Consider the following 25,390-nt stretch of genomic DNA (forward strand, 5'->3'; position numbering starts at 1 on the left):
ACGCATATAAATATATATATATATATATCTATATAATTGAAATACTTTTGTTCTTCACTCAGTAAAAAAAAATATTTATATATATATTAATATAGATATACTGTATATCTTAACAGAAAAAATAAAAAATATTCTACTGAGTGAAGAAAAAAAGCTTTCATAGCATACCTTCAGTTAAACACACTTTCTGGTTAGTGATCAAGCGTAAGCCAGGACAGAGTTTTGTAGCACTCTCCATAGTGAGGGCTGTAGTGTGGCCGAGCTATCCGAACTCCAGATGTTACCATTCCTGACGTTTTCCCTCGAGCGCTACCTTTTCACTTTCAACTTGTAATATGTTAGCAAGAATAAGAGCGTGATTGATTTAAGTTGAGCTGTGTTATCCCTCAAGCTAATGTTTTTGCGATTTGCTTGTAATCTGGAACTATATTCTCTAATTAAAGGCACTTTGTAGAAAGCAAATGGACTTTTTTTATTATGCAAATAAAGAGCATCAAATAAATGTTATACATATATTATCATTGTATCAATTGTACCCGTGAAAAGCGCTGCAGAATTTGTTGGCGTTTTATAAATCAATTATAATATATATATTGCACAGAAACAACTGAATGCATTTCATAATAGTCTCTCTCAGATGTAAAGATGAAATAATGAGTACAATATCCTTTTAAAACCTCAGCTATACCCCACGTGTTGCAAAAAAATGAACAATATTTCTTCTACCCCTGTTCCTTTGCTGTCCTGTTTTCAGCAAAGAATCGGCTAGATTTAGAGTTTGGCGTTAGCTGTCAAAACCATCGTTAGAGGCTCCTAACGCTGGTTTTGGGCTACTGCTGGTATTTAGAGTCAGTCAGGAAAGGGTCTAACGCTCACTTTGCAGCCGTGACTTTTCCATACCGCAGATCCCCTTACGTTAATTGCGTATCCTATCTTTTCAATGGGATCTTTCTAACGCCGGTATTTAGAGTCGTGGCTGAAGTGAGCGTTAGAAATCTAACGACAAAACTCCAGCCGCAGAAAAAAATCAGGAGTTAAGAGCTTTCTTGGCTAACGCTGGTTCATAAAGCTCTTAACTACTGTGCTCTAAAGTACACTAACACCCATAAACTACCTATGTACCCCTAAACCGAGGCCCCCCCACATCGCTGCCACTCTATTAAAATTTTTTAACCCCTAATCTGCCGACCGCACACCGCCGCCACCTACGTTATCCCTATGTACCCCTAATCTGCTGCCCCTAATACCGCCGACACCTACATAATATTTATTAACCCCTAATCTGCCGCCCCCGCTATCGCTGACACCTGCATATTTTTTTTAACCCCTAATCTGCCGCTCCGTACACCGCCGCAACCTACATTATACCTATGTACCCCTAATCTGCTGCCCCTAACACAGCCGACCCCTATATTATATTTATTAACCCCTAATCTGCCGCCCCCAACGTTGCCTCCACCTACCTACAATTATTAACCCCTAATCTGCCGACTGGACCACACCGCTAATATAATAAATGTATTAACCCCTAAAGCTAAGTCTAACCCTAACACTAACACCCCCCTAAATTAAATATAATTTAAATCTAACGAAATAAATGAACTCTTATTAAATAAATTATTCCTATTTAAAGCTAAATACTTACCTGTAAAATAAACCCTAATATAGCTACAATATAAAATATAATTATATTGTAGCTATTTTAGGATTAATATTTATTTTACAGGCAACTTTGTAATTATTTTAACCAGGTACAATAGCTATTAAATAGTTAATAACTATGTAATAGCTACCTAGTTAAAATAATTACAAAATTACCTGTAAAATAATTCCTAAACTAAGTTACAATTAAACCTAACACTACACTATCAATAAATAAATTAAATTAAATACCTACAATTATCTACAATTAAACCTAACACTACACTATCAATAAATTAATTAAATACAATACCTACAAATAAATACAATGAAATAAACTAACTAAAGTACAAAAAATAAAAAAGAACTAAGTTACAAAAAATAAAAAAATATTTACAAACATTAGAAAAATATTACAACAATTTTAAACTAATTACACCTACTCTAAGCCCCCTAATAAAATAACAAAGACCCCCAAAATAAAAAAAATGCCCTACCCTATTCTAAAATTAAAATAGAAAAGCTCTTTTACCTTACCAGCCCTGAAAAGGGCCCTTTGCGGTGCATGCCCCAAAGAATTCAGCTCTTTTGCCTGTAAAAAGAAAACGTACAATACCCCCCCCAACATTACAACCCACCACCCACATACCCCTAATCTAACCCAAACCCCCCTTAAATAACCTAACACTAAGCCCCTGAAGATCTCCCTACCTTTTCTTCACCACTCCGGGTTCACCGATCGATCCAGAAGAGCCTCCGATGTCTTGATCCAAGCCCAAGCGGGGGGCTGAAGATGTCCATGATCCGACTGAAGTCTTCATCCAAGCGGGAGCTGAAGAGGTCCATGATCGGGCTGAAGTCTTCTATCAAGCGGCATCTTCAATCTTCTTTCTTCCGGATCCATGGTCATCCCGCCGACGCAGAACATCCATCTTCACCGACGACTTCCCGACGAATGACGGTTCCTTTAAGGGACGTCATCCAAGATGGCGTCCCTCGAATTCCGATTGGCTAATAGGATTCTATCAGCCAATCGGAATTAAGGTAGGAAAATTGGATCAGCCAATCGGATTGAACTTGAATCTGATTGGCTGATTCCATCAGATTAGGGGTTAATAATAATATGCAGGGGTCAGCGATAGCGGGGGCGGCAGATTAGGGGTTAATAAGTGTAAGGTTAGGGGTGTTTAGACTCGGGGTACATGTTAGAGTGTTAGGTGCAGACTTAGGAAGTGTTTCCCCATAGGAAACAATGGGGCTGCGTTAGGAGCTGAACGCTGCTTTTTTGCAGGTGTTAGGTTTTTTTTCAGCTCAAACTGCTCCATTGTTTCCTATGGGGGAATCGTGCACAAGCACGTTTTTTAAGCTGGCCGCGCCCGTAAGCACCGCTGGTATCGAGAGTTGCAGTGGCGGTAAATTATGCTCTACGCTTCCTTTTTGGAGCCTAACGCAGCCCTTCTGTGAACTCTAAATACCAGCGTTATTCAAAAGGTGCGGGGGGAAAAAAGCATGCGTTAGCTACGCGGGTCGTTACCGACAAAACTATAAATCTAGCCGCATGTGTCTCGAAATTCTCCCAAAAAAGTGTCTCTTATTTTCATAAACAGATTTAATATTTGTTGATTATTCAAAATTTAACCCTTAAATGGACAGTCTAGTCAAAATTTTAATTTCATGATTCAGATAGGGCATACAATTTTAAACAACTTTCCAATTTACTTTTATTATCAAATTTGCTTTGTTCTCTTGGTATTCTTTGTGGAAAGCTAAACCTAGGTAGGCTCATATGCTAGTTTCTAAGCCATTGAACTGCCTCTTATCTTAGTGCATTTTTACTGTTTTTCACAGCTAGATACTGTCAGTTTATGTGTGTGTGTGTCATAGATAACATTGTGCTCACTCCCGTGGAGTTATTTAAGAGTCAGTACTGATTGGCTAAAATGCCAGTCTGACAAAAGAACTCAGATAAGGGGCAGTCTGCAGAGGCTTATATACAAGGTAATCACAGAGATAAAAAGTATATTAAAGGGCCAGTAAACCCACAAAATAATATGTGCAGAATTATATAACATCAGCTTAGCACCATCTTTCTACCTGAAAGGATTTCAGGGAAAAATTGCTACGAAAGTTACTTTTACAGTACGCCGCTCTTGGCTCTACTGAGCGGGTCTGTTTGTTTTCCCTAAGCGCATCAGGCATGCTGTCTATTCACAGCCGGCCCGATTGCGCCATTAAACTCAATGTAACTCGATCCTGATCTGGTCTGGTAGCAGGAGCGAGCTACATTGAGTTTAATGGAGCGATTGGGCCAGCTGTGAATAGACAGCGTGCCCAATGCGCTTAGGGAAAACAAACAGACCCGCTCAGTAGAGCCAGGAGCGGCGTACTGTAAAAGTAACTTTCTTAGCAGCTTGTCACTGAAATCCTTTCAGGTAGAAAGATGGCGCTAAGCTGATGTTATATAATTCTGGACTATGTGCAGAATTATATAACATTATTTTGTGGGTTTACTGGCCCTTTAATATAAAAGTGTTGGTTATGCAAAACTGGGAACTGGGTAATAAATGGATTATTTATCTTTTTAAACAACAATAATTCTGGAGTAGGCTGTCCCTTTAAGTGCAAATGGTGAGGTAAAGTATCATTTTCAATGAGCAGCTCAGTGTGGTGAGCGCTTGAAACAAATAAAAGAGCTTTCTGCATGAAGTATTTTATACTTCATGAATGAAAGTCCCCTTTATTTGTTTCAAATATATCAATCTGCATAAATCTCAATGTGCCTTTTTTCAACTGTTATTGTTGGATCCAAATACTCTCAAGATATAAGGTTGTTAAATATTTCTCTATTATACCTAAGGTTATATAGATTAAAGGGACCCATAACACCTTCTAAAAGGGACCCATAACACCTTCTAAAAATTGTTTAAACTAACTTATATTTACTAATAATAACAAAGTAATCATGAATCCCTATTCTTGCCGCTCAGTTTACCCCAAACAGTTCAATAAGAGTGTCTTTAATTAGACTGCTGATCTGCCACTTGGTGATGCTATGTATGCCACCATATTTCCACACGGGCACAGCAGTCACGTGATTGTGCATGGTAGATAATGTTATTAAGTTTAGAGAAGGATTACCAGAATGATCTCTCACAGTGGTGCTAAGTGAGTGCTGTAATTAGCTGTATAAACATTTTTCATATGTGCCTTATATTTATATAAATAAATATTCCGTTTGTTAATTTCAAAGAACTGAAAACTTTTTCTAAGTTAGAAGAAATACGTCTGACTCTGCACTATTGAGTGCATGGCTAGAGGAACTGTTGTTTAAGCTATTAGCAAGCTGAAGCTACACGGAGGGGGAAGGAAGGAGCTGAAGATACACGGAGGGGGCAGGAAGGAGGGGGGAGTGGCATGCTCTGTGGGAAGAAGGGAGCTAAATAACACTGCAAATACATTTATTAGAAGATTTATCCACACTACTTTCCATACTGGACACCCTTGTCCCAGCCTGGTCAACTTCCCTTAGTGGACTCTGGGCATTGCCCTTACCTGGTTGTTAAGTATAACCAATAGAATGTCTCTAATTATATTTAATGTTGACGCTATGTCTTTCTTTTAGTTCCAGGTGTTACTCATGCACAGTTATTGTTTTGCACAAACAAGATATATGTAGTGTTTTTCATTTTTTTTCTCCAGAACGAATGGTCACCTTGTTCTCAACTCAGGTCTATCTCAGCAGAATTTATGTATATGTATATAAATCTCATTATGCCTTATCTCTACTGTAATTCTTGGTTCCTCATACTCTCAACATACACAGTTTTTAAGTATCTCTCTTTTATACCTAAGGCTATACAGATTATGGTAGAGTGTTAAGTAAATACTTTCCTCCTCTGACTCTAACCTCATTGTTATATTGTTATATTATTGCACAATAATCTTTGAACACATTTTCTAGTTGCACTTCTTCTAATATTCTATTGCTAGGTTTAATGTATAGACACATTCCCAGAATGCCAAATCACTGATTAGTACTCACACCTCTCACTATATACTTCCACTAGACAGGTGGCAAAGCCACTCCATCCTTTCCCTGACTGCACTTTTCTCAACAACGTAACCATTTTGCATCACTACAGCACAACAATTTCTCTATACTGTTATCATTTTGCATTACTTCCGTATTTACAGGGTTCTTCTCCCGCCCACACTAAGGAACCTCTCTCTTGGAGAGGACTACCTGTGCGGTTAATCTTGACTATACTGCATCCCTCTTGCACCCAGCTTTCAGGTTTCTCGTCTGTCGGACCCCTGATACCTTACACTACACAGTTTCCCAATCTTATAGCACAATATAATCTCTTCGACGTGTGGCGCTCCTTTCACCCCACCAACTTTTAGATCGCATACGATATATACATATTACAACATGTCCCTTGTCAGATCATTCCCCACTCCAGATGGAACTCCAATCCCCTGCCTCAACATTCTTTAGAACCAGCTGGAAATTACCGGACTTCCTTCTCTCTTCCCCAACTACAGCAGGAGATAGCACATTTTGTCGCAATCAATGATAACGGGCAAGTAGGGGACATCTGCTTATGGGGCTCTTTTAAAGCCTATCTCAGAGGTCTCTTTATAAAGCTTAAATCAAAAGCATAGAAAACAACATGGAGAAACTTTAGCACAGCTACATATAAGGCTTTTGCACCCTATTGACATCACAGTGTTTATAAGAATTTGTTTGGGTCATTAAGTTATTATAAATTGAGCTTCACTAAAACTGATGCATACACTATCAATGTACAGGAACAATAGCTTACAGAACTCAAAAGACTTTTCCCATTTAATTGGTCCACACAAAATATTAAACATCTAGGGCAAGGGTGCCCACACTTTTTTGTGTTGGTATCTTCTTTTCAAATGACCAGCTCAACGAGATCTACCAACTAAAAATGGGCCAGCTCCTAAGCTTACATTCCTGCTTTTTCAAATAAAGATACCAAGAGAATGAAGAAAAATTAATAGGAGTAAACTAGAAAGTTGTTTAAAATTGTATGTTCTGTATTTGAATCATGAGAAAAAAAATGTGTGTTTCATATCCCTTTAAGGCTGCATGATTTAGCAACACATGGATGTGCAAAAGCATAAAGATACAACAGATTAATCCTGATGACAAAAGTAGCACTGACTTTAATTCAGGTTAACAGGCGCAACCCCTTGTGCCATGTTACAAAACACTGCATTCAAATTACTGCCACTGACCCCCTTTACTTTGCGCCGTGGGCTTGGTGTGATTTGACCCAGTGAGGCTTACACAAATACATTTCAATAGCTCACCATACAGACAATTTCTTACCGGGTCAACACGTTCATTTGCCAGACATGTTCCTTTAGCATAGCACAGCAGCCTCAGCCTTTACTTTTTTTGAGGCTTACCCGCCTAACTATACTTTACTGCCATATCCATTGGGAGAGTACTCACTCAACCATGCTTTTGATAGGCCAATTGTGTTGTCGTTCAAACATCATCTACATTGATTGATTGAAATCAATTTCCCTCAAGATCCAATCCTGTAGCACTTTTCGTGTCCAACCATCAGACTGTTTAATGACCTGCCCCTTCACACACTGCGGTAAATAAAGCAGTAGCCCTAGCAACCATAGTCACGCCCCAGTGTTGAGATTGTGTAACTTAACCACATAATTTTTATCACATCTGCCGAGATCTACCAGCAGCACCTTTGGGATCTACTGGTAGACCCCAATCTACCTATTGGACACCCCTGATCTAGGGGTTTATCTTTTGTGCAACATCTCTACCAAAGTAAAATCCAATTTCCACCCATTACTGCACCTTTTCCAAAGAAGCACTGAAAAATGGAATGTCCCTTTAATTTCCTGGCTGGGTCACGTAGCAGCCTTCAAGATGACCCTCCTGCCAAGTTTACCTACTTATTTAGAGCTTTACCAATCCCTATACCTAAATCCTTGATAGGCAAGTTCCAGATAATCTGTAACAAATTCATTTGGAGAAATAAGTGACCTATGGTCACTATGAGGATTTTACAACAGCCAATTTTCTATGTGAGCGCAGGCGCCCCAAATATAATCTTCTTCCAAAAGCAAAGGTAGATACTAGAACAAGTATCACTACCCAACCCGTTAACTCTAACAGACCTCAATTGGCTTCCAAGACATACTAAAGCCTCCCTAGTCTTACATAACTCCATTATCCTATTTTCCCTATGCTTCTGGGATAAAATTCACTCTTACCCCCAAATAGCCCCTCACCCCTCTCAAATTCACTTGCTCTCTGGACTGCTTGGAGCCTTAAAGGACTCCCACCCTAACTCCTGGAAATTTCACGGGATAAGCTCCATCTCAGACCTTTACCCAAATGGACACCTTTGCATTCTATCACATTTCTGTTCTGCATACAATCCATCCCAGCTACTTAAATTTGAATTTTGGAGGCTGCAAAGTCTTCTAAAGTCCTGGGGAATCTTAGAGCTCCCGCTCCATTCACCCAACGAGTGGGAAAAGAGTTGGATTACAGCAAAGCCAATTCCACAGGCCCTCTCAATCTCGTACAAAGAAGTTCTTAACTCCTCAAAATTCTACAAGTTGGACGAAATTCTTCATTGGGAGCAAGTGTTAAACTTCCAAGCCGACTAGGAAGAGTAGTCCCTAGCAGCATCCTTCACAAAACGTGCCCTACACTGCTCGACTATGCAGGAACTATATCTCAAATTATGCACCCACTGGCACCTTACCCCATCAACGGCTAGATTTAGAGTTTTGTCGGTAAGGACCCGCGTAGCTAACGCTGGCTTTTTTCTGGCCGTACCTTTAAAATAACTCTGGTATTGAGAGTCCATATAATGTCAGCGTTAGAGCATATTTAACGCAACTGCAACTCTCGATACCAGAGTTGCTTACGGACGTGGCCAGCCTCAAAAACGTGCTCGTGCACGATTCCCCCATAGGAAACAATGGGGCTGTTTGAGCTGAAAAAAAACCTAACACCTGCAAAAAAGCCGCGTTCAGCTCCTAACGCAGCCCCATTGTTTGCTATGGGGAAACACTTCCTACGTCTGCACCTAACACTCTAACATGTACCCCGAGTCTAAACACCCCTAACCTTACACTTATTAACCCCTATTCTGCCACCCCCGCTATCGCTGACCCCTGTATATTATTTTTAACCCCTAATCTGCCGCTCCGTAAACCGCCGCTACTTACATTATCCCTATGTACCCCTAATCTGCTGCCCCTAACACCGCCGACCCCTATATTATATTTATTAACCCCTAATCTGCCCCCCACAACGTCGCCTCCACCTGCCTACACTTATTAACCCCTAATCTGCCGACCGGACCTGAGCGCTACTATAATAAAGTTATTAACCCCTAATCCGCCTCACTAACCCTATAATAAATAGTATTAACCCCTAATCTGCCCTCCCTAACATCGCCGACACCTAACTTAAATTATTAACCCCTAATCTGCCGACTGGAGCTCACCGCTATTCTAATAAATGTATTAACCCCTAAAGCTAAGTCTAACCCTAACACTAACACCCCCCTAAGTTAAATATAATTTTTATCTAACGAAATTAATTAACTCTTATTAAATAAATTATTCCTATTTAAAGCTAAATACTTACCTGTAAAATAAACCCTAATATAGCTACAATATAAATTATAATTATATTATAGCTATTTTAGGATTAATATTTATTTTACAGGTAACTTTGTAATTATTTTAACCAGGTACAATAGCTATTAAATAGTTAAGAACTATTTAATAGCTAAAATAGTTAAAATAATTACAAATATACCTGTAAAATAAATCCTAACCTAAGTTACAATTAAACCTAACACTACACTATCAATAAATTAATTAAATAAAATACCTATAATTATCTACAATTAAACCTAACACTACACTATCAATAAATAAATTAAATACAATTCCTACAAATAAATACAATGAAATAAACTAACAAAAGTACAAAAAATAAAAAAGAACTAAGTTACAAAAAATAAAAAAATATATAATTATAATTTATATTGTAGCTATATTAGGGTTTATTTTACAGGTAAGTATTTAGCTTTAAATAGGAATAATTTATTTAATAAGAGTTAATTAATTTCGTTAGATAAAAATTATATTTAACTTAGGGGGGGTGTTAGTGTTAGGGTTAGACTTAGCTTTAGGGGTTAATACATTTATTAGAATAGCGGTGAGCTCCAGTCGGCAGATTAGTGGTTAATAATTGAAGTTAGGTGTCGGCGATGTTAGGGAGGACAGATTAGGGGTTAATACTATTTATTATAGGGTTAGTGAGGCGGATTAGGGGTTAATAACTTTATTATAGTAGCGCTCAGGTCCGCTCGGCAGATTAGGGGTTAATAAGTGTAGGCAGGTGGAGGCGACGTTGAGGGGGGCAGATTAGGGGTTAATAAATATAATATAGGGGTCGGCGGTGTTAGGGGCAGCAGATTAGGGGTACATAGCTATAATGTAGGTGGCGGCTTTTTGCGGTCGGCAGATTAGGGGTTAATTATTGTAGGTAGGTGGCGGCGACGTTGTGGGGGGCAGGTTAGGGGTTAATAAATATAATATAGGGGTCGGCGGTGTTAGGGGCAGCAGATTAGGGGTACATAAGGATAACGTAGGTGGCGGTCGGCAGATTAGGGGTTAAAAAATGTAATTGAGTGGCGGCGATGTGGGGGGACCTCGGTTTAGGGGTACATAGGTAGTTTATGGGTGTTAGTGTACTTTAGAGTACAGTAGTTAAGAGCTTTATGAACCGGCGTTAGCCCAGAAAGCTCTTAACTACTGACTTTTTTCTGCGGCTGGAGTTTTGTCGTTAGAATTCTAACGCTCACTTCAGACACGACTCTAAATACCGGAGTTAGAAAAATCCCCTTGAAAAGATAGGATACGCAATTGACGTAAGGGGATCTGCGGTATGGAAAAGTCGCGGCTGAAAAGTGAGAGTTAGACCCTTTTTTGACTGACTCCAAATACCGGAGGTAGCCTAAAACCAGCGTTAGGAGCCTCTAACGCTGGTTTTCACGGCTACCGCCAAACTCCAAATCTAGGCCTAAGACTTTTTAAGATTTCTCCTTTAAATTATCCCTTGTGCTGGAGGAACTTAGCTGAGGTAGGATCCCCTGCCCACGTGTGGTGGGAGTGCCTGATGTTGCAAACCTTCTATACTTCCCTATTTCTTAAATGCTCATCCATAGGGCTCTAGATACCAAACACAGCTCAGACAGCGCTGTTCCACCTAGGCATGAGGCACTTATCATTACCGGACAAATTATTTGTTATATATCTCCTTACTGTGGCTAAACTATCCATTGGAATCAATTTAACCTGGCAGAAGATTACCAATAAAATTGACTATTTTGAAATAATGGAGTGTCTCATATTCTCTCTACATAACAAAACAAATCTACATTGCCAGATATGGGAAAAGATATGGGAATCCTGGAGAAAGATAAGATAAGGTAAAACAAGTCACTCATTTATTTAGATACCACTGAAAGCTGATATCCACAAACCAGCCCTTCTTTCTTCCCTTTTTGTTTGTTTTTGGTCTTCCTCCACTCTCTCCCCTTCCACACCCTCCGGCATGTCTAGCAAAGCTGAACATTCACCTCACTGACTACTTATCCTACTAAGGAAACTACATTCTTCAGCTCAATACACCTCTGCTATGCTAATCTAAAAACAAAATGAGGCTGTTAGTTGCGATCCTTGTATGCAAACTGTTTATTTATTAATAACACCAGAATTCTTGTTGTTTTAAAAGATAGATAATTCCTTTATTACCGATTCCCCAGTTTTGCATAACCAACACAGTTATAATAATACACTTTTTACCTCTGTGATTAACTTGTATTTAAGCATCTTCTGACAGCCCCCTGATCACATGACATTTTATTAATTATCTATTGACTTTCATTTTAACCAATTAGTGCAGTGTCTGCCACAATCCACGGGCGTGATCATAATGTTATCTATATGGTTCACCTGAACTAGCTCTCCCCTATTGTGAAAAGCAAATACAAAAGTTTGTGATAAGAGGCAGCCTTCAAGAGCTTAGAAATTATCATATAAGCCTTCCTAGGTTTAGCTATCAACTAAGAATACCAAGAGAACAAAGCAAAATTGGTGATATAAGTAAATTGGAAAGTTGTTTAAAATTACATGCCCTATCTGAAACATTAATGTTTTTTTTTTTTGGACTTGACTTAAAGGGACAGTAAACCTTAAAAATAATGTTATATAATTCTGCACATAGTGCAGAATTATATAACATTATTTAAGTGCTATAGTTCTAAAACCCTTTTTTCTCTTTTAATATGTAAAAATTATGGCGCTTTTACAGACCCGCTCTCTGCTCTCTGTTGAGCGGGTCTGTAATATTTAGTCAGCGCATCGGGCCAGCTGTATAGTCACAGCCTGGCCCGACCGCGCCATAAGACTGTGACAGGAGCGAGCTGCACTTAGTGCTATGGCACGGTCGGGCTATGGCGCCATAATTTTTACATTTACATTTTTCAAGAAAAAAACTTAAATCATAAGCAGAAGAATCAAAATGAGACAACTGCCTGAAGAACTTTTCTACCAAAGACTGCTTCAGAAGAAGTAAATACATCAAAATGGTAAAATTTAGTAAATGTTTGAAAAGAAGACCAAGTTGCTGCTTTGCAAATCTAATCAACCGAAGCTTCATTCTTAAAAGCCCAAGAAGTAGCAACTGATCTAGTAGAATGAGCTGTAATTCTCTGAGGCGGAGATTGTCCCGCCTCCAAATAAGCCTTGTGAATCAAAAGATTTAACCAAGATGCAAAAGAAATGTCAGAGGCTTTCTGACCTTTCCTAGGACCAGAAAAAACATCAAATAGACTAGAAGTCTTCCTGAAATCTTTAGTAGCTTCAATATAATATTTCAAAGCTCTTACAACATCCAAAGAATGTAAAGATCTTTCAAGAGCATTCTTAGGATTAGGACACAAAGAAGGAACAACAATTTCCCTACTAATGTTGTTAAAATTCACAACTTTAGGCAAAAATTTAAATGAAGTTTGCAAAACAGCTTTATCCTGATGGAAAATCAGAAAAGGAGACTCACGAGAGAGCAGAGAATTCAGAAACTCTTCTAGCTGAAGAGATAGCCAAAAAGGAACAACACTTTCCAAGAAAGTAGTTTAATATCCAAAGAATGCATAGGCTCAAAAGGAGGAGCCTGCAAAGCCTTCAAAACCAAATTAAGACTCCAAGGAGGAGAGATTGATTTAATAACAGGCTTGATACGAACCAAAGCCTGAACAAAACAGTGAATATCAGGAAGCTTAGCAATATTTCTATGAAATAAAACAGAAATAGCAGAGATTTGTCACTTCAAAGTACTTGCAGACAAACCTTTATCCAAACCATCCTGAAGAAACTGTAAAATTCTAGGAATTCTAAAAGAATGCCAAGAGAATTTATGAGAAGAACACCATGAAATATAGGTTTTCCAAACCCGATAATAAATCTTCCTTTAAACAGACTTACGAGCCTGTAGCATAGTATTAATCACTGAGTCAGAGAAACCTCTATGACTAAGCACTAAGCGTTCAATTTCCATACCTTCAAATTTAGCGATTTGAGATCCTGATGGAAAAACGGCCCTTGAGACAGAAGGTCTGGCCTTAAAGGAAGTGACCAAGGTTGGCAACTGGACATCCGGACAAGATCTGCATACCAAAACCTGTGAAGCTATGCTGGTGCTATCAGAAACACATGAAATTGTTCCATTATGATCTTGGAGATCCCCCTTGGAAGAAGAACTAGAGGCGGAGAAATATAAGCAAGTTGGTAAAGACCAAGGAACTGCTAACGCATCCACCATCTCCGCCTGAGGATCCCTGGACCTGGAAAGGTATCTGGGAAGTTTCCTGTTTAGATGGGAAGCCATCAGATCTAATTCTGGAAGACCCCACATCTGTACAATCTGAAAAAACATATCTGGATGGAGAGACCACTCCCCCAGATGCAAAGTCTGACAGCTGAGATAATCCGCTTCCCAATTGTCTACACCTGGGATATGAATCACAGAAATTAGACAAGAGTTGGATTCCGCCCAAGAAAGTATCCGTGATATTTCTTTCATTGCCAAAGGACTGCCAGTCCCTCCCTGATGATTGACATATGCCACAGTTGTGATATTGTCTGTGTGAAAGAGAATGAAAAATTCTCTCTTTAATAGAGGCCAAGCCTGAAGAGCTCTGAAGATAACACAGAGTTCTAAAATATTGATTGGTAACCTCACCTCTTGAGGTTTCCAAACCCCTTGTGCTGTCAGAGACCTCCAGGCAGCTCCCCAACCTGTAAGACTTGCATCTGTTGAGATCACAGTCCAGAGAGAGTTGAATGTTGGGATTTAAGTATATCAATTGTGATATCCGAGTATAATCCCTGCACCATTGATTCAGCATGCAAAGCTGCAGAGGTCTTGTATGAAAACGAGCAAAGGGGATTGTGTCCGATGCTGCATTCATGAGATGTAAAACTTCAATGCACATAGCCACTGAACGGAATGACCAAGACTGAAGGTTTAGACAGGCTGAAACCAATTTCATGTGTCTCTTCTCTGTTAAGGACAGAGTCATGGACACTGAATCTATCTGGAAACCTAAAAAGGTGACCCTTGTTTGAGAAATCAAGAAACTCTTTGGTAAATTGATCCTCCAACCAAGTTTTTGAAGAAACAACACTAGTTGATTTGTGTGAGATTCTGGCAAATGTAAAGACTGAGCTAGTACCAAGATATCGTCCAAATAAGGAAACAGCACAATACCCTGCTCTCTGATTACAGATCAAATTAATCGAAAAGATTCTTGGAAATGTCACAAGGCCAAATGGAAGAGCAACAGATTGGTAATGTTTGTCTAGAAAAGAGAATCTCAGAAACCGATAATGGTCTGGATGAATCGGAATTCTGTAAGTCTATTGTGCACATATAATGACCTTGCTGAACAAAAGGTAAAATAATCTTTATAGTCATCATCTTGAAAGTTGGGACCCTTACAAAATGATTCAAAAACTTCAGATCCAGAACTGGTCTGAATGAATTTTCTTTCTTTGGGACACGGAATAGATATGCATAAAACCCCAGACCCTGTTCCTGAAGCGGAACTGGTATAATTACCCCTGAAAGCTCCAGATCTGAAACACACTTCAGAAAAGCCTGAGCTTTCACAGGATTTGTTGGAACATGAGAGAGAAAGAATCTTCTCACAGGAGGTTTTACTCTGAAACCTATTCGATACCCTTGAGAGACAATGCACTGAATCCACTGATTTTGTACAGAATCTGCCCAAATGTCTTGAAATAATTTAAATCTGCCCCCCACCAGTTGAACTGGATTGAGGGCTGCACCTTCATGCAGACTTGGGGGCTGGCTTTGGTTTCTTAAAAGGCTTGGATTTATTCCAACTTGAAGATGGCTTCCAATTAGAACCAGAGTCTTAGGGGAAGGAGTGGTTTTCTGTTCTCTATTCTGACGAAAGGAACAAAAATGATTAGAAGCTTTAGATTTACCCTTAGATTTTCTATCTTGAGGCTAAAAAAAAACTCCCTTCCCCCCAGTGATAGTGGAAATAATAAAATTCAACTAGGAACCAAATAAATTATTATACTGGAAAGATAGAGATAGTAATCTAGATTTAGATACCTTGTCAGCATTCCATGATTTGAGCCATAAAGATCTTCTAGCTAAAATAGCTAAATACATAGATTTAACATCAATTTTGATTATATCTAAAATAGCATCACAGATGAAATGATTAGCAAATGAACAATGCTTGACAAATCAGGATCTGTTTCCTGTTGTGCTAAGCTATCCAACCAAAAAAAAAAAAAAAACCTATATAAAGGATCCTTAAAAGAAGTACTATCTTCCATAGGAATAGTAGTACGTTTGGCAAGAGTAGAAATAGCCCCATCAACCTTAGGGACTTTTTCCCAAAACTCCAATTTAGCCACTGGCAAAGGGTACAACCTTTTAAACCTAGAAGAAGGAATAAAAGAAGCACCAGGCTTATTCCATTCCTTAGCAATCACATCAGAAATAGCATCAGGAACGGGGAAAACCACAGGAGTAATCACAGGAGGTTTATAAACATAATTTAAATGTTTACTGGTTTTGTTATCAAGAGGACCAGACTCCTAAATATACAAAGTAACCAATACTTCTTTCAACAAGAACGAATATACTCAATATTAAAAAGATAAGTAGTGTCAGTATATGGCTGGTTTATAACACAATAGATTTAATAATTATTCTTTAAAATAAACCCACAATCAAATATGCATATACTAAGACAATAAAATTAATATAAATTCCTGAATTCTTTTTATTAGTTAATATCTATAGACACGTTGAAATATATTTGTAGGAACAAGAATATGAATCAATACTATACACTAAAACATGCTCATACAGTATTTTCTACCTACAGATACTATCTGAAACAGAGACATTAACTATATGAGTACCATATGTATATATTATATGACAAGCCGTTTTATGTTTTTAACAAGTTTACCTAATTTTAATGCATACTAATGAAAGTTACATTTTAGCCACGTTGAAATCCACACTCTTATTTTCATGATAAATCTGGGAAGTGCTAACAAGTGCATTCTTTGGGTCAGAATCTTCTGACCTTTTTGTTTATTCAAGTATTTTGGTATATCCATAGTCATTCATGGTGCCATCTATAAATGTCATCTCCCCAAAACACCTTTTGCACTCATGCAGCCCCCGTATCATCACACTCCCAATTCAGTGCTTCACTGTTGGGACTATGGGCCGAATTATCCAAAAAACATAATTGATGTAATTTATGTAAGAACTTACCTGATAAATTCATTTCTTTCATATTGGCAAGAGTCCATGAGCTAGTGACGTATGGGATATACAATCCTACCAGGAGGGGCAAAGTTTCCCAAACCTCAAAATGCCTATAAATACACCCATCACCACACCCACAATTCATTTTAATGAATAGCCAAGTAGTGGGGTGATAGAAAAAAGGAGTAAAAAGAATCAAAAAAGGAATTGGAAATATAATTGTGCTTTCCAAAAAAAAAACATAACCACCATAAAAAGGTTGGGTCTCATGGACTCTTGCCAATATGAAAGAAATAAATTGATCAGGTAAGTTCTTACATAAATTATGTTTTCTTTCATGTAATTGGCAAGAGTCCATGAGCTAGTGATGTATGGGATAGAAATACCCAAGATGTGGAACTCCACACAAGAGTCACTAGAGAGGGAGGGATAAAATAAAAACAGCCATTTTCCACTGAGAAAATTATATCCACAACCAAAAAAAAATAGTTTTTCTCATAAATGAAAGAAAAAAACTTAAAACATAAGCAGAGGAATCAAACTGAAACAGCTGCCTGAAGAACTTTTCTACTAAAGACTGCTTCTGAAGAGGCAAATACACAAAAAAAACAGTAGAATTTAGTAAATGTATGCAAAGAAGACCAAGTTGCTGCTTTGCAAATCTGATCAACTGAAGCTTCATTCTTAAAAGCCCACAAAGTGGAGACTTATCTAGTAGAATGAGCTGTGATTCTCTGAGGCGGGGTCTGACCCGACTCCAAATAAGCCTTATGAATCAAAAGCTTTAACCAAGATGCCAAGGAAATGGCAGAAGCTTTCTGACCTTTCCTAGAACTAGAAAAGACAACAAATAGACTAGAAGTCTTTCTGAAATCTTTAGTAGCTTCGACATAATATTTCAAAGCTCTTACAACATCCAGAGAATGTAAGAATCTTTCCAAAGAATTCTTAGGATTAGGACACAAAGAGGGGACAACAATTTCCCTATTAATGTTGTTAGAATTCACAACTTTAGGTAAAAAGTTAAATGAAGTCCGCAAAACTGCCTTATCTTGATGAAAAATCAGAAAAGGTGACTCATAAGAAAGAGCAGATAATTCAGAAATTCTTCTAGCAGAAGAGATAGCCAAAAGGAACAACACTTTCCAAGAAAGTAGTTTAATATGCAAAGAATGTATAGGCTCAAAAGAAGGAGCCTGTAAAGCTTTTAAAACCAAATTAAGACTCCAAAGAGGAGAGATTGATTTAATGATAGGCTTGATATGGACCAAAGCCTGAACAAAACAGTGAATATCAGGAAGCTTAGCAATCTTTCTGTGAAATAAAACAGAAAGAGCAGAGATTTGTCCCTTCAAGGAACTTGCAGACAAAACCTTTATCCAAACCATCCTGAAGAAACTGTAAAATTCTAGGAATTCTAAAAGAATGCCAGGAGAATTTATGAGAACACCATGAAATATAAGTCTTCCAAACTCGATAATAAATCTTCCTAGAAACAGATTTACGAGTCTGTAACATAGTATCAATCACTGAGTCAGAGAAACCTCTATGACTAAACACTAAGCGTTCAATTTTCATACCTTCAAATTTAGCAATTTGAGATCCTGATGGAAAAATGGTCCTTGAGACAGAAGGTCTGGTCTTAAAGGAAGTAGCCAAGGTTGACAACTGAACATCCGGAGAAGGTCCACATACCAGAACCTGTGAGGCCATGTTGGAGCTACCAGAAACACAAACGAATGTTCCATGATGATTTTGGAAATCACTCTTGGAAGAAGAACTAGAGGCGGAAAGATATAAGCAGGTTGGTAAAACCAAGGAACTGCTAACGCATCCACCAACTCCGCCTGAGGATCCCTGGACCTGGACCCATGAGGAAAACCATAGAATTCAATAGATGATACTCCCTTCACATCCCTCTGACATTCACAGTACTCTGAGAGAAATCTGGAAAATAAAACACAAACTTACTTCACCACCTCCATAGGAGCCAAAGTTTGTAAAACTGAATTGTGGGTGTGGTGAGGGGTGTATTTATAGGCATTTTGAGGTTAGGGAAACTTTGCCCAGCCTGGTAGGATTGTATATCCCATACGTCACTAGCTCATGGACTCTTGCCAATTACATGAAAGAAACAGCAGTTATGAAGCAACGGTCTTAAAACCGCTGCTCCATAACTGGTCCGCCGTCTCTGAGGCTTTGGTCTGCAATCGCCCCGATCCTTTACAATCGGGCTGATTGACACCCCCTGCTATCGGCCGCGAATCTGCAGGGGGCGGCATTGCACAAGCAGTTCTGGTGAACTGCTTGTGTAATGTTAAATGCCGACAGTGTATCATGTCGAACAGACTTTAATAAATCGGCCCCTATGCATTCACTATGTTAGTCCTGGCCAGGTTCACACCAAACATGCTGGACCCCATCTGAGCCAAACAAATTTATCTTGGTCTCATTTGACCAAATAATGTGCTTCCAATATTCACCAGGCTTACTTTGGGATGTATTTTCAATGTAGTCTTTATAAAGTATTTGTTTTTGATTTTTTATAATAGGAAATACTCTACTTGTTAACTTAGAAATAATGCAATTATTGAGAGGTGATACAATTATAAAATCATTTGACATTTAAGTGACATTGTACTCCTGTTGTATACTGTATATATATATACACACACACACATATATATATATATATATATATATATATATACACAGTATCTCACAAAAGTGAGTACACCCCTTACATTTTTGTAAATATTTTATTATATCTTTTCATGTGACAACACTGAAAAAATGACACTTTGCTACAATGTAAAGTAGTGAGTGTACAGCCTGTATAACAGTGTAAATTTGCTGTCCCCTCAAAATAATTTAACACACAGCCATTAATGTCTAAACCATTGGCAACAAAAGTGAGTACACCCCTAAGTGGAAATGTCCAAATTGGGCCCAATTAGCCATTTTCCCTCCCCGTTGTCATGTGACTCGTTAGTGTTACAAGGTCTCAGGTGTGAATGGGAAGCAGGTGTGTTAAATTTTGGTGTTTTGGGGTCACAGTCTCTCATACTGGTCACTGGAAGTTCAACATGGCTCCTCATAGCAAAGAACTCTCTGAGGATCTGAAAAAAGAATTGTTGCTTTACATAAAGATGGCCTAGGCTATAAGAAGATTGCCAAGACCCTAAAACTGAGTTGCAGCACGGTGGGCAAATCCATACAGCGGTTTCACAGGACAGGTTCCACTCAGAACAGGCCTCTCCATGGTCGGCCAAAGAAGTTGAGTGCACGTGCTCAGCGTCATATCCAGAGGTTGTCTTTGGGAAATAGATGTATGAGTGTTGCCAGCATTGCTGCAGAGGTTGAAGGGGTGGGGGGTCAGCCTGTCAGTGCTCAGACCATACGCCGCACACTGCATCAAAATGGTCTGCATGGCTGTCGTCCCAGAAGGAAGCCACTTCTAAAGATTATGCACAAGAAAGCCTGCAAACAGTTTGCTGAAGACAAGCAGGCTAAGAACAGGGATTACTGGAATCATGTCCTGTGGTCCGATTAGACCAAGATAAAGTTATTTGGTTCAGATGGTGTCAAGCATGTGTGGCGGCAACCAGGTGAGGAGTACAAAGACAAGTGTGTCTTGCCTACAGTCAAGCATGGTGGTGGGAGTGTCATGGTCTGGGCCTGCATGAGTGCTGCTGGCACTGGGGAGCTACAGTTCATTGAGGGAACCATAAATGCCTACATGTACTCATGATAACTACCTCAAACACACCTCGAAGACGGCCACTGCCTTGCAAAAGAAGCTGAGGGTAAAGGTGATGAACTGGCCAAGCATGTCTCCAGACCTAAACCCTATTGAGCATCTGTGGGGCATCCTCAAACGGAAGGTGGGGGAGCGCAAGGTCTCTAACATCCACCAGCTCTGTGATGTCATAATGGAGGAGTGGAAGAGGACTCTAGTGGCAAACTGTGAAGCTCTTGTGAACTCCATGCCCAAGAGGGTTAAGGCAGTGCTGGAAAATAATGATGGCCACAAAAAATATTGATACTTTGGCCCCAATTTGGACATTTCCACTTAGGGGTGTACTCACTTTTGTTGCCAATGGTTTAGACATTAATGGCTGTGTGTTAAGATATTTTGAGTGGACAGCAAATTTACACTGTTATACAGGCTGTACACTCACTACTTTACATTGTAGCAAAGTGTCAATTCTTCAGTGTTGTCACATGAAAAGATATAATAAAATATTTACAAAAATATGAGGGGTGTACTCACTTTTGTGAGATACTATATATATATATATATTGTATGTATGTATATATATATATATATATATATATATATATATATTGAGGGAGTTACTGAGACATACATTGTATAAATAGCAGATTTGATTTAAAAAAAAATTATAAAATTTACACAAGTTTAAAGGTCCTATTTATCAATGTCTGGTGGACATGATACGCTGTAGCGTATCATGTCCGCCAGACATCGCTGAATGCCGACAGCATATGCTGTTGGCATTTAACATTGCACAAGCAGTTCTGGTGAACTGCTTGTGCAATGCCGCCCCCTGCAGACTCGCAGACTGGCCGCTAGCAGGGAGTGTCAATCAACCCGATTGTATGCGATCAGGCGGATTGATGTCCGCAGCCTTAGAGGTGTCGGACGAGTTAAGGAGCTGCTTCTTAACTCCTGTTTCCAGAGACCCTAAAGGGTGACGCGGAAACAGCGGTATTTGATCCCATTCGGGCCATGATAAATCAACCCCATATCTCGATTTAACTACTATTGCATGTGAGTGGTTGGAAATTAGTGTTCTTCATGTGTTTATTTGTGACATAATTGAATTCAGCAGCCAAGTGACAACCCTGTAACTTTAGAAAAGTAACTTTTGAAAGAGATGGAGGGATTCCAGAAAACTGTTATGTGCACTCTATAATAGCGAGATGTTTGACACACATAACCTACTTAGCCATGTTGGTAGATACCATGGACAAAAAGGCTTAATATCCATTGCAATGTCTTGCATTGTGGATACTGATACAAAAGAATAAATACATAGACTGTAAAGATTTTTTTTATTACATGACTAAAGTTAATCAGCACTAAAAAAGAAAAACATCTGAATAGGGAGCAAAAAAAAAAAAGGTTGCAGATTCCTGTACAGCACTGGGACTTGAGGTGATTGACATAAGTGGAAAACATACATGGAGGATTTCAGGAGGTGATCATCTAACATCTTATCTTACATTCATATTTCCTTCAGCATAATGAAAAAAACAACAACACTCACACACAAGGAACTGAATCAGACTGGGCCCCTCAAGCCACCTCCTAAGTTGAGACAGATGAGAGGCTTTGCCCTTCCCTCATACATCTAGCAGGGGCAGACATACTGTACATATAGATTAGCTTCATCACTTAGACATATATAACACAACCCTCTTCTGACAACACAACCCTCTTCTTCACTCTTCAATGTCAGGAACATGAGGAACTGTGTCTGCTCCCTCTTCACTCTGCCAGAGGGCTCAGACACCCAGAACTGCTGGACTTCAGAAACCTGTTTGCCGCTGTCACTGCAAAAAAGTTTTTCTGTTGGGGGAAAAAAAGAGAAATACACAAAGGTTTTAAATTATTTTTCAACAAAGAAGTGACAGGGTTGGACTTTAAACATATGCAGATTAATATTGATAGGTAAAGAGGGTGGTTGCATTAAATACAAAGATTTATCAAAGTATGCTGTCCCTTTAAAAGTCCATTAAATACAGCAGAAATGCATAATTAACAAATGCATAAGACAATGCATTAACACTGAATTTCAAACAAGAGCCTTAGAACTGTTGCACATGCTCAGTAGGAGCTGTTACTCTAAAAGTGGGCACATAAGACCATGCTCACTTCTCCAACAGTTTATTTACACAAAATCTTTTAAAATGTTATATATTGTTGCAAACACTGCTGCCATAGAATTCTACAGAGACATGCACACTCCTGAGCTCCTATAGTCCTACCTAGATGTACTTTTCAGCAAAGCGTACCAACCGAATACATTTGATAACATGAGTACACTGGAAATGTATTTTTTTTTAACTGCAAACTCTACAAGTAATAAAGTTTACATTTGACTTGAATGTCCATTTAAAGGCATGATCAGAAGTTCCCTTCCATTCTGGCACATACAATTAAACAGTGGATTGCAAGGTAAGGTGAACATGAAATTCTGAGTGTGTTAAAGTGACCACTTTCAAATGTAAATATATAAAGGGGGGTAGACTCATTGTTTTAACCACTAACAAAACGTGCATGCTGCAGCGGATGGGTTTAGGGGTAAAAGTATTTCACGCGGGGGGGGGGGGGGACTACCGCGGTCGCAACATTTGCGACTGCGACTGGGCCCTTTGAGGTCGGCCACTCTAGGGGACCCAGCAGGTGTGACTTGACCTCTAAAAGTGTGTGCGCACGCAGACTCTGACACACATTTTTTGTGGCAATGGCACTTGGCAGAGTGAGCTGGTACATTACTACAAACTGGGGAGGCGTGCTAATGAAGGCTGAAGCTACGAAATACAGCGCCATAGCCAAGGTCAGGGATAGGCACAGACGAAGACTGTGGCAGACATTTTCCAAAGTACAGACCTTAGTGAAGGACACCAAGGTACATTTGAAATTAAAAACATTATTTTATAGTGCTCGGTTTTATTATACTGATGCAGATACCACTGATCCTATAACCAGCCCTCTTCTTGCTATACCCATGAGCCAGTGTCACTACTGTGTCTTTGTATAGTGTTTGGTGTTATTATACTGATGCAGATACCACTGATCCTATAACCTGCCCTCCTCTGGCTATACCCATGTGCCAGTGTCACTACTGTGTCATTATATAGCGCTGGGTGTTATTATACTGATGCAGATACCACTGACCCTATAACCAGCCCTTGTCTGGCTATATACATATGCCAGTGTCACTACTGTGTCATTATATAGTGCTGGGTGTTATTATATTGATGCAGATACCACTGATCCTATAACCAGCCCTCCTCTGGCTATACCCATGTTACCCATGTGCCAGTGTCACTACTGTGTCATTATATAGCGCTGGGTGTTATTATTCTGATGCAGATACCACTATATAACCTGCTCTCCTCTGGCTATACCCAAGTGCCAGAGTCACTACTGTGTCCTTATATAGTGCCGGGTGTTATTATACTGATGCAGATACCACTGATCCTATAACCAGCCCTCCTCTGGCTAAACGCATGTGCCAGTGTCACTACTGTGTCATTATATAGTGCTGGGTGTTATTATACTGATGCAGATATACTGATCCTATAACCAGCCCTCTTCTGGCTATACCCATGAGCCAGTGTCACTACTGTGTCTTTGTATAGAGCTGGGTGTTATTATACTGATGCAGATACCACTGATCCTATAACCAGCCCTCCTCTGGCTATACGCATGTGCCAGTGTCACTACTGTGTCATTATATAGTGCTGGGTGTTATTATACTGATGCAGATACCACTGACCCTATAACCAGCCCTCTTCTGGCTACACCCATGAGCCAGTGTCACTACTGTGTCTCTGTATAGAGCTGGGTGTTATTATACTAATGCAGATACACATCCAGTATTTCACTCAGGCTTTATTTATTCCATAACTTATTACCCAATATCACTTGCAGTCTCTTGACAAGCCACTAACTTTATTCACACTACATATTTTTTCTATTCCTATTATTTAATCAGAAAGAAAAGATATACTAAGGTTGTGGCGGACAATGCAAGGGCTAGTCACGGACACCAGTGTCCGTGTATGGACAACTTGCCTATCCCTGGCCAAGGTCCAGTTTTTTGGGGGGGTTTCCTAGCAGAGTGCAGGGGCCCGGGCCATGCCAACTTTGGAGGAGGTGTCCGAATCTCGCGCCGCAGGACTGCCATCCATCTTTTTAAAGATGCCAACATGCTTAATTTTGTATAGCCTCGAGTTTGTATTGCCTCGAGCAGTATGTTGCGCAGCTGTGGTAGGACTTGGGGAAACCGCTGGGCTGAAGACTCAGATCCCTGCAGGAGATGCAGATATAAAATAAGCAGGTCAGTGTCACTGTGTCTGCAAGCAGGACCAATGTAGTTAATAATCTATTAGGCTTCCAGTAGCTGGAGAAAAAAAACTGTTGCTCTGATTTTTTAAATGACTAAATTGAATCTTAGTACCTAACAGTTTTTTCTTTAAAAAAAAATAAGTAAAAATAAATGTAAAAAAAAATCTAAGTGCTGAAATATTATGCTCAGTCCAGACTCACGGATCAGTGCAAAAATAATGCTTTGATTACCACTATAGACTACACTGTTAAATTTTGTATTCAAGCCTTAAAATGGTACTACTAACCTCAATATAAAAATTTATATTGTATATATATATATATATATATATATATATATATGTATATATATATAACAAATGAAGAAAACAGACAATCCAGGGCAAGTTAAAAACGATATCTTTTATTCACCAACGATAAAAAGGTTCCAGGAGGGTCCATATACAGGTTAGCAAGGCAACACAGGCAAACTGAAAGCTAACATGTTTCGGCTATACAGCCGTAATCATAGCTAATTCAGTATACCTGTGATGCCCTTTTAAAAGCAAAACAAGAAAGTAATTGGTCAATCAATACAACCAATGCCTGTGAAGCCTAGCCACCACCTTTAGGATTAACCCTTAATGCAGAATCAGTCTCATTCAACAATTCTAAGTATTAAGATTGGATATAGAGAGAGTCCAAAAGAGATAGTATTAAAGTGTTATGTAACATAATAC

General features: G+C 39.1%; 1 protein-coding gene across 3 annotated transcripts in view; it reads right to left on the reverse strand.

Moving 5' to 3' along the window:
• Positions 1-21,629: 21,629 nt before the first annotated feature.
• MYLK2 (myosin light chain kinase 2) overlaps positions 21,630-25,390 on the reverse strand; it is a 178,820-nt gene continuing 175,059 nt past the window's right edge. For all 3 annotated transcript variants that reach the window (XM_053699735.1, XM_053699716.1, XM_053699693.1), the window contains one exon: positions 21,630-22,163. In XM_053699735.1, coding sequence (XP_053555710.1) covers positions 22,083-22,163 — 81 coding nt within the window. In that variant the 3' untranslated portion in view covers positions 21,630-22,082. The remainder of the gene's footprint in view (positions 22,164-25,390) is intronic.

This window comes from Bombina bombina, chromosome 1 (assembly GCF_027579735.1).
Source record: "Bombina bombina isolate aBomBom1 chromosome 1, aBomBom1.pri, whole genome shotgun sequence".
Taxonomy (NCBI): Eukaryota; Metazoa; Chordata; class Amphibia; order Anura; family Bombinatoridae; genus Bombina; species Bombina bombina.